General features: G+C 43.5%; 1 protein-coding gene across 2 annotated transcripts in view; it reads left to right on the forward strand.

The window, feature by feature from the left end:
* The window catches only part of TTBK1 (tau tubulin kinase 1), a 73,169-nt gene that overhangs the window by 32,050 nt on the left and 30,248 nt on the right, over positions 1–10,871 (forward strand). For both annotated transcript variants that reach the window (XM_034060864.1, XM_034060863.1), the window contains exons 7-12: positions 1,788–1,853; positions 3,235–3,327; positions 3,748–3,873; positions 4,841–4,995; positions 5,956–6,175; positions 9,642–9,817. In XM_034060864.1, the coding sequence (XP_033916755.1) occupies positions 1,788–1,853; positions 3,235–3,327; positions 3,748–3,873; positions 4,841–4,995; positions 5,956–6,175; positions 9,642–9,817 (836 nt within the window). The remainder of the gene's footprint in view (positions 1–1,787; positions 1,854–3,234; positions 3,328–3,747; positions 3,874–4,840; positions 4,996–5,955; positions 6,176–9,641; positions 9,818–10,871) is intronic.

The following is a 10,871-nucleotide window of genomic DNA, read 5'->3' on the forward strand; positions in this document are numbered from 1 at the left end:
AGGATTTACACAGCTGATAACTGAAGACCCTGAAGTAGGGAAAGAACATGAAAGACAAACTCCCATGGACTGCAAACACTGAACAATGTTTGTTCTGAAAGCGTCAGGGGTTCCATGTTAGAATTGCTCATAATACACTCATGGCCCATGGAAAGTATCCAAACACACTGTCTTCCACATTTAATGGAAAAGAGGAATGTCCTCTTGCTTTTGAATATGTAGAGGACATTTACAGTGATGGCTGACTCCAACAGATGTACTCCACTGGCCAGTATTCTGCTTTTCAGGAACTCACATCAGTGAAATCACAGAAACCATTTTGAAGTCATTTGTCAGCAGGAATCCTAAATGTGTGCTCCAGGAGGGATGAGGTTCATGGATCATGAATAGAATATCTTGACTATTACCTGCTGCTGAATAAGTAGCTTATAGTTCAAACTGGAGTACTGCAAGATTAAAGGCTGCATTAAGTGCATGGGGTATGCATATAGGTTCTCCTCATGGAGTATTTGGTTAGCATAAAGAAGCTGTAAGACAGATGCAACTCTTTTTGCTTGGAGTTACTATAGAGAGCTGCATTATGCACCGTTCAGGAGTGTGTTAGTAGCATGGTATGGTGACCTTGCTTAAAACTATCTTCTCTGTTCTGAGAGTACTGAAACTCAGAGCAACTTCTCTGTATGCAGCTGAAGCAACTGAATTGTATGTATTTAAACTGATAGAAGGGTGCCCTAGAATAAAAGTGCAGAGCTTTAGACTTAGTTCTGGAAGCACAGGCACAGATAAAAGAGCAGACATGCATCAATTGACCAAAGCTGGACAAGTTACCTAATTAGAGTTGTTACTAATATGCTCAGGGTCTTGCTAGAGTAGGATCTTTACTATGAGTCCATTTAGTTCTTTGCCCATGCTTAGCCCAGTGGTGGCTGAGCTTGAACCCAGTTTTACCACATGAATTTTGAAAGCACTGCTGTTAATGCAGGTGCTTCTTAGCTAAACTAGAAGGATTTTGTGGGTGTCTTTATTTAAAAAGCATATTTTTTTTTCAGAACAATGACATCTTCAGTAAAGGAACTCATATGGTATGATGTTCTTGTGGAAGCAGCAATGGAAAGAGTTGGAAGTGTTGCTCAGCCCCCAGAACAGAGAAAGCCTCCAGCACAGAGGCACAGTTGCAGAAGCGCTGCCTTCTTCCCAAGGCTGCTATATCAAGCTGAGGATGGAAGGAACAGGAGAGTCAGACAAAGCAAAAATAGATGCCTGGTTTAGAATATACAGGGAAGAATTAGGAAAAAAACAAGAGTTCCGAAAGTTGGAGGTTCTTGATTTGAGTGTCACAGAAGATGTTGACAACAGTGCCAGCAAATGCCTATGGCTCAGTGTCAGAGTAGGGATCCCTGTTCCTGTCCCAGCCAGGCTGCCCTCAGACTGTGCTCAGCTCATGTTATTCACAACTCTGTTTTGCACTTGCAATTTGTTTTCAGCTTGTCTGTTGACCTGGAATTTAAAAAGGAAAATACGATCTTGGATAATGTTCTTAGCTCTGTGCCTAGACTCTTACTACTCTAATCTATCACTGTCACCACCTTGCCCTCTCTGTAAAATCAGCCTTTCTAGAAATGCACAATTGGAGAATGCTGGCTGCTAGAGCAGATGGAGGCAAGCAGGAGCTTTTTATGCCTTGGGTGCATATGAAATAGCAGTATAGAGGAGGAGTTCTCAGGAATTAGCTGCACCGGGGGTTTAGTAATCTGCTCTGTCACTGAGATGTTTCTTGTCTCCTTCAGCCCCGCAACGTTGCTGGTTTTCGAGGAACGGTCCGCTACGCCTCGGTGAACGCACACAAGAACAGAGTGAGTATTTGGGGTTATAAGGAGCTAACAGCAAAGTTGTTTCTCCTCGGAAACCTGTTTTCAGGAGCAGAGGAGTGAGAGGCGTGAGCTCTGGTTTGGTCCTTTTACAGAAGTTAGTCTATCAGATGACTTCCATGAGGTGGTCAAGGCTGTTGGCTATAAAATCAAATTTACGATTCAGTTATTGGATCCTCTCTAGATAGCAGCCTTAATAATTGCATTATCAGACACTTTAAGGGGAAAAAACCCAAACCACACTAAAGCAGAAACCAGGTTAAGTGCCTGGCTGCTTTCTGCTAGTTTCTAGCAGAACTTGGCTGTGAATTACCAGGTGCCAGGTCCCCAGATCCATTCTCCACCTGGAATATGTAACATTAACATCATGCCATCAGCTGAAGAGCCACATAGTGAAAGCTAGGTTTATATTTCCCTGAAAATATCCATTATTTACCCAGTATCTGGCCTGTTTAATTCTAAACACTTCCAGAAGTCTCGTTCAACATTCTTCTCAAAACACTTGTTCATCCTATTTGCTCAGTTTATGTTTCTGTGTAGACAGTAAACAGGAAGTTCTCTGATTCTGTAGCTTGCAAGATAGAAACTCAGGCTTCCTGACTTACCTCCAGGTTTTCAGCCTCAATTGGGGTGACTCTATAGGATGACCTGTGACACTTGAGGAGGTTTCAAGTTTTTTCAGGGAAAGATGTTCTTGGCTGCAGAACATAGAAAGTGTGATGTGCAGAGGGCAGTTGAACACCATCATGAATTCATTTCATTTCCTGAGAGACACTGAGAAACTTGAGGTACCATTTTTGGAGGAGCTGAATAGTGCCAGCTGTAGCTGGCATCAGCTGAAGGTATATTTAGGCACAAATATGGCTGTATAATGCATGCTATTCTGAGAAATCACATTCTAGACATTGGATGTTGAGCACCAAAAATTACTTCATGTGCTTTGACGAGTTCAGCCTTAATCCCTGTGTTTCAATTTCCCATTTGCTGAAGACTTTCTACACAGTTTGGAGTTTTGTTGGTTTGGTTTTTTTTTTCCTTAATCTGGGTTATTTCACATCCCATTAATATTTCCTCTTGTACACTCGGTGAGGGAGAGTCCTATGGAAAACTTGGGCTTTGCTGTATAGATAAAACACTTTTCACAACAAACAAGTGAGGTTATTCAGGTGACTGTATTGACATTGCCAAGTTTAATAAATGCTTGGGTTAGCATCTTTAGTCTTTAATCTGCCTTTTTTAATCACTGAATGGGAAGTATGACTTCTCTTCCTGCTTTCTGAAATGAGGTAGCTCATCTGGCAAGCACAACTGGACTCCTGAGCAGCAGGGAACTTTGCTCCTCAGTCTTCATCTCTCTCTTCTCCAGGAGATGGGTAGACATGATGATCTGTGGTCCCTCTTTTACATGTTGGTGGAGTTCGCGGTTGGTCAGCTTCCATGGAGGAAGATCAAAGATAAGGTAGGAAATCTCACCTCTATGCATACAATAGGCAGCTGCATGTTTATGGCTGTGACTTTTTATCATTCCTCTTGCAGCTAAGTGCAGCTTTTTGCTAAAGGAAAGCCAGAGCCTGCTTTTCATCAGATACTGCTGCAGGATGCTAACCTGCTTCTGTGTGTTCTGATGAATGGTGTAGAGCTTGTCTTACTTGGGGTTGCTAGACACTTTCTTATGCATGTTGTTAATCACATTTGATCAGGTAACTTCGACTCTTCTTGGAAAGCAAACAATAAAAGTGGAAAGGCTGACAAGTAAGCAGGAGAGGAGTGTAGACACAGTGCTCAGTCTAAGAAGAGGCAGTGTTCCAGGAATGATAAGACTGTATGAATATGAAGCAATAGAAGAGATTTTGGCTCTGAGATATTTTCTTTTTTCCAGGAGCAGGTTGGCATGATAAAAGAAAAGTATGAACACCGAATGCTGCTAAAACACATGCCTTCAGAGTTCCACCTTTTTCTGGATCACATTGCAAGCCTAGACTACTTCACCAAGCCAGACTATCAGGTACGAACTTTTCTTTGTTACCAGTGTGATAGATGGCACTGTTGGATTGGTATTTGGATTTTCTAACATTTCTGTGCACATGTTCATATCTGACTGAGGAATACCTTTCCTAGGACCAGGAGAAAAAGATTGGACTGTACAGCTCCTCAACAGCTTAAAAGTTTTGTCTTCTCTTTCCACCAACCTGTCCAGAGCAATCCCATACTCCAGATCAGAAAGCATCAGAGTACTTTTGGCTTTCATTAAAACACAGAAGTCTTGAGATACTAAATGTAACAGAATTTTAGCAGAGCTTGCCAAATGCAAAGAGCCTGTGCCACCAGCTCAACAGTCATAAACTCGCTGAATCCCAGACTGGTTTGAGTTGGAAGGGGCCATAAAGCTCATCCAGTTCCAGCCCCCTGCTACAGACAGGGACACCTTCCATTAGATCAGCTTGCTCCAAGCCCCATTCAACCTGGCCTTGAACACTGCCAGGGATGGGGCAGCCACAGCTTCTCTGGGCACCCTGTGCCAGGGCCTCAGCACCCTCACAGGGAAGAATTTCTTCCTAATGTCTCATCTCAGTCTCCCTTCTCTCAGGTTAAAGCCATTCCCCTTTGTTCTGTCCCTGCAGGCCCTTGTCAAAAACCCCTGTCCAGGTTTTCTTGTTTGCCCCTTTAGGCAGTGGAAGCTGCTCTAAGTTCTTCACGGAGCAGTGTTCAAGATGTTCCTGGAGCCTTCTCTTCTCCAGGCTGAACCAGCCCAGCTCTCTCAGCCTGTCTCCAAAGCAGAACTGCTCCAGCTCTCAGAGCATCTTCATGGCCCTCCACTCACCTGATGACATTTGCTTTCATTTCTTGGTACCTTTCATAGGCAAGATGGAGATTATAAGCTGTGCCTGGTCCTCATGCTCATATTTCAGATTTTTTGAAAGCCACCCTCAACTACTTCACATAAATTGTCTTTTTTTGTAAATTTATTCCAGCTAATCATGTCCGTTTTCGAGAACAGCATGAAAGAAAGAGGTATCACTGAAAATGAAGCCTTTGATTGGGAGAAGGCTGGTACAGATGTCTTGTTGTCCACTAGCACCTCTACTCCACCACAGCAAAACACCAGGCAAACAGCAGCTATGTTTGGGTGAGTGTTGCAGTTGCACAAGTCAGACTATTGACATCCTCAGTGATAAGCTCAGTATCCGCTTGGTTTTTTGAGATGTTTCAAGGCCTGTATGATCCTGGGAAGTTGGAGCTGTGTGGCTGCCACTACTTGATTTGACTTCATGTATACTGACATGTATCTGAAGTGGTGGAACCCAGTTTCAGACCCTTACTGTCCTGAAAACACATTTTCTAGTGGGGATGAGTGTGTGGGTTGGAGTCACATTAAGGGATGTCTGGAGATCTTTGGCCAGATTGATGGAGCCCATATGCTTGTAGATTTTGCATGTTATATGGAATGCGTGGCTGGAGCTCCTGTGAGAGCACTCACTGTGAGGCAGTTGTTGCCTTGCTGTGGGGTGGGTGTATGACAGATAGTCAGCTGAATCCTGCAGAATGCATGCACTCGTCACACCTTGGCACAGCTCATTGACTTTTACAGGGTGTTTCATGTGCTGCTGCAAAGGTACACAGAGGCTGGTGCTCAGAGATGGAGATGAGTCCAAACAAAAGTTGATAAGGCATAGTTCACTGATCTGTCTTGGTGCTTTTTGAGGGGGCTGACATTAAGGAATAATGATAATCCTTAGTAATATTATTGAAGATAAAAGCTTAATATTTTAGAAAATAAAAGCCATAAAGCCTTTTAAGCCTCATTTACTCATGCAAGGAGGGGAAGCTTCTTCTGAACTAAATCCTGTGTAATTGGCTTTTATGAAATTTTTAGCCTGCATATAAAGGGTCTCAAGATGCTTTCAATGATCCATCCCACTGTAAGTATGTTAGATGGAATCCTTCTGTTTCAGGTTGTCGTTTCTGCAATAATGCTGCCCTGCCTGTGTTATTTCAACCCTAAAAAGCTGCTGAGGAATTTCTGTGGGCAGAGCAGTGGGCTTCCTTCATTGAATACAAATAATCTTACTTCTTATCTCTTCCACAGGGTGGTTAATGTCACTCCGGTGCCTGGGGACTTGCTGCGTGAGAACACTGAGGATGTCCTGCAGGGTGAACATCTGAGTGATCAAGAGAATGCTCCTCCCATCCTGTCAGGCCGGCCAGCAGAAGCTCTTGGTCAGGCTCCAAACACTGCGTTCAATGAGGGGGAAGTTTGGGAAGAGACAGATGTGAATCGGAACAAACTCAGGATCAGCATCAGCAAAGTAAAGAACATTTCTTTGCCTCCGGTGGCTGTTGGATTTAGGGAAGTGGATTCATACACAGCTAGAAGCTGCTCGGATCCACTGCATCCAGTGTAGTGCAGCCCAAAAAGCGCTGTAGAATATCCTTATGGAAACTGGGAATTACAAACAATTTTTCCACAAAGCCATTGGGATTAATTTGGATCTTCATGGAAATTACATTTTGGGAGCCAATAATGCTGGAGCCAATAGTTTGTACAATCATTATGTCAATATCTAGGGTCTTGCTAACTCAAGCGGCCAAATTCCAGTCCTTGCATAGCTAATGCAATATCAGAAATGTCCCAGGTTTGGAAATTATAAACCAGGATTTTCCTGTGTCCTGAGCTCCTGGTTAAATGCATTTCATCAGAGATGTTTTCATAAGCCATGTTTTTCTACATCATGAATCATCACTAATTTTTCTCTTCCAATTTTTAACTGTCTATTCTAAGGTTAGCACAATTTATAAAGAGCATCTGATGGTGTTTTCACCCCTGTGAAGAGCCAGGGAAACTATCTCTTAATATGATCCTGGAATGGGGAAAATATTACACTTTTGAGCTTGCAGGAAGTATATATACTTCAGTTGGGTTTCCTTGCAATCCCTATGCTGTTTCTCAGTCATTTCTTGTAAGCGTTACCTAGTTTCTTGGGGGCATCCCCACTGAATGACGATTTCTTACTAAATGTTAAGTGTGCGAATCTGCCAGTTAGTTTATTTATGAGATCATCTTACATATTGTAAGTAAGTTAGTATTTGTTGTGTTGATCCTAATTCTGGTTTAAAAATCAGAATGTCACATGGCATGATATGAGGTAGAAGCAGAGTCTGTTAACAGAGAAATCTCACCAAACAGACTTAAAATGTTATCAAGGTGTATCAGATACACTTCACAAACCTGACTTTAATGGGCTAGCATGTTAAATCTACCAGACTTCTGTGTCTGATAGGAATTTACTTTGGTCTCTACTGGCACAAAGTTTGTCCTTTCAGCCATTTAGGTATCTCCGCTATCCTTAGTCTTTCTAGAAAACATTATTCTTGGACAAGAAATAATCTCATCTAACTTGCCTAAAATTCTCCAATGCAAATCACTTGGATCAAGATGTTATCTGCATGGAACGTTACCAGTGGCATCCCCCCAGTTCTTCATCTCTATCACGGGAACTCTGTGCATGCCCAAAAGTTCTCATTTGAAGGCACATATGATAAGAACAGTCTGGCAGAATGGAACAGTTCTGTTTCCCCAACATGCCCCCCCAAAAAATAGTATTACAGGGGAGTCCTAGTAACTCCTATGTGTTTTCCTGTTCTTTTGAACCACCAGCTGCCTTGATGCTCTTCAGTCCAGCTGAGGCATTGATGAGGGAGTTCCAAATGTCCTTTCTGCATGCTAGTCATACATCATGGCTTAGGTACCATGTGCTGTCATTCACAAGCCCTGTCATAACAACAGCTGGAGACAAGAGAGGTTTTTACAAGATCCACGGCATGACCAGGTGATTCTTCTGCCAAGAGATATGCTATTTCTTGTTGGTGTACTGGTAAAGAAGCTTAGGGAGTTAGTCAGCGTGGCAATGAGCACTTCAGTTCTGTAGCCACGCAGCAGTCTGTGAAATAGAGCCCAGGGCATCATGCTCTCCAAAGCTGAAGATGTCTGTCCTTTCTCTGTGTGAGGGTTATCTTTAGTGTGACTGTTCTCTGAGAGAGGATCAGGTTTTACTTTTTATTCACAGTCACCACATGGAGGAAAAGAAGGAGGCTGCAGATTTTATCTGTAAGGGCAGAGCCCCACCTCTGCTTGTGATCTCAGGCATCCCTTGTGTCTTTCAGGACTGCAAAGGCAGCTGGTGTGTAAAGCACCCTTCTGCTATTTACAGCTTAATCATCCTTCCTCTTCTGTCTTGTAGCACTAGAAGTAACTTTGTCTCTCCCTGTCTTGCTCTTTGTATTTAGGTGAGGAATAGATCTTGCTATGTTTTTTTTCTGCCCACTACCTCTCCAAGGTCATCCTCATGTCTCTTTCACACAGTTCCGGTGTCTTCCTATCCCACTTCTCCCATTTCTGTGCTAAGGACAGTTCTTCCTTGCTTACTGTCACCTCTCTTAAGTCCTCCTTCTGGTTCTCCTTCCTCCAGTGGACCAAAGTTCTCATTCTATGTTTCTCAGAAGCCTCTTCTTTCCCTCCCACACCTTTCCCCAGCTCTTGGATATTACCAAGTTGCCTGTTACTCTACAGTTACATCAGCACATTGCTCCTCTCACTAATACCTTTGACCTTCATTAACCTTCTCCTGACCTAAATAGGTTACAGATTAAATCATTGGCATCTCTTCTGCTTTTTCTACAATGCCTGAAAGTCCTCCACCTTCCCTACCTGCAAAGGCTTTTTAGTTATGCATTCCAAACCCAGCCTGGATGGTTTCAATCTGCTTGTTTATGGACACTGACTGACTTGCCATATACACAGTACATGTACAAAGGCAACTTGTCTTAGCAGCAGCATTTTTCTGAGAAGCCTGCTTACATTCAGAGCCTGTGGCATTAACAAAGGACAAGTGAATGTAGGGCATGCTGCAGAAAAGGGTAAACACTCTCCACACTAGGAACTTGCACTGGCACATCCCCACCCAGAGGCAGTGTGTGGCTGTCATGTTCAGGCAGCACAGCACGGCTGAATGTAAGTTCATGCAGCCCATGGACCATTCTGCCTCTATGCTTATGCTTAAGCAGGTCTCCTCTTCTAAGGAGAAGCAGCACAGTGGAAGGCAGAAGGCAGCTGTGTTAGTCACCTACTTTTGCTCCTTAACCTATCAAATTCCCTAAGGCCATATGAAAACAGAAAATATGTACTAGTAGAGTATGAACACACAATGCTCACAAGTGACCTCGAGCGTGTTCAGGTCCCTGCATGACCTTGGGTCTGTGGAAAGCTCTTACAGACCTTATGGTTGAGTGTATGTCTGGGAGGACTTTGTTTAGAGGACCAAGGTTAAAACAAGAAACAAAATCACGAAAATCCCAAGTCACCCTGGGAATTAAGAGGTGCCTGAGTCATATCAAGTTAAGCAAAAGTGAAAGTATGTGCATTGCAATATAACACAGAGATATATTGACAAACCTGGGCTCTTAGGCATCTGGGATAACCAGGGTTTGTGTGTGAAGTAGGTAAGCCCATGAGAGCACTTTGGATTGGCTATTCAGCATAACTGCAATGCAAAGGCTACTTTATAAAGATGTTTAAATATTTGAATGGATTTAAAATCCATACCTTGTTTAATAGTGGATAATTGCCAGGGCGTATGGGCCGTTGCATTCCTTCAGTGTAGACTGTGAAAATGCAGCTGGAACTATATCCTAGAAGAAAGCACAGAGCAACAGTGAAGGCTGGGAAGTAAATGTCCTTGGTCAGAGTTTGAGGTTGTCTGTGTTTACCCCCTCCAGACTCAGTGCATGGTGGAAGAGGAGCAGAGAAACGGTGTCTGCCCCAGCTCCCCTGTCCGAGTGCCTCCGGAGTCCCCCACAGCCCAAGCGCGCTCCCTGCGGTACCGCCGTGTGAACAGCCCGGAGTCAGAACGCCTCTCCACTGCTGACGGCAAAGGAGATCCACATGAAAGAAGGTTTGCTCACCCTCTGTAGCCTCGTGGCTTTTAGCAGTGTTTTGAGGAATGACTGTTGAGACCAACCCAACCATTAGATCCAGGCATTGGAAGTTAATTTCTTGTGGGAGGTGTTCATGAGCTTCATGATCTTTCTGATGAGACACTCATGTCTCTTAATAAGGAGAGGTAATGGGAATGATTCTTAATCTGTCCCTGGATGGGAAGAACTCCAGAGATGGAGGGGGTGACACTTGTCAAAGGGAAGGCAAAGCATCAGATCAGACATAATGTAAATAGTCACAAAGCTTTTGGGTGGCCTGAGATTGGAGGGAAAACCAGATCTTGTTAGGGTATGTACAGGGACACACGTATTCTGGGAGCTAGCTGGCAGATCCTGATCTGGTGGGTTTCATTATTTTCCAGTAACAGTGTTAATAGTATTCATTCTTCAGCATGTAGCATTGTACTTACCTGCATGTGAAAAGTACACAGTACACCCAGGTTTTGAGGGCCATGGGAATACCTTCTCTCAGATCCACAGCAAAGAAACAAAGAAACAAGCTTAGCGAAAGAAGCTTTTAAAGTACTGTGTGCTGGAGATGTGTTACAAGATAAAAGCACTTGGTGCTGGTAACTCCCTTTACGCCCTTTGTTACTCTGTCTCCCTCCTCCCATTGGAAGTCCAGGGCATGGGCTGTGGTTGCAGGATGTACTGGTAAAATGGCCCCTGTAGAAAAGATAGAGGAGAGACAGGTCTTCTTCTCAGAGACAGGCTGTCACTTCAGACAAGAGAAAAAGCCCCAAGGAGACAGTAGCTGGCAATGAAGGAGGATCAAAAAGAACTAGAGAGAAGATGTGCCTCTAGCACTACCCTAGTCTGTTACATAGTGGTTTATCCTGGGTGGCTGTGGGAAGCTGTAATGCTTCTCTGTAAGTCAGGAAAGATTGATTGTGTTGCTATTAATAATTCAGGGTTTAAATAATAAGTCTTGGGTCTTGCTACCTCTTCCTTTTCTTGCTCAGAAGAAAGGCCATTTAAAATAGGAAGGGAAGAAAGCCATTTATAATAGTC

Source organism: Melopsittacus undulatus, chromosome 3 (genome assembly GCF_012275295.1).
Source record: "Melopsittacus undulatus isolate bMelUnd1 chromosome 3, bMelUnd1.mat.Z, whole genome shotgun sequence".
In the NCBI taxonomy this organism is placed as follows: domain Eukaryota; kingdom Metazoa; phylum Chordata; class Aves; order Psittaciformes; family Psittaculidae; genus Melopsittacus; species Melopsittacus undulatus.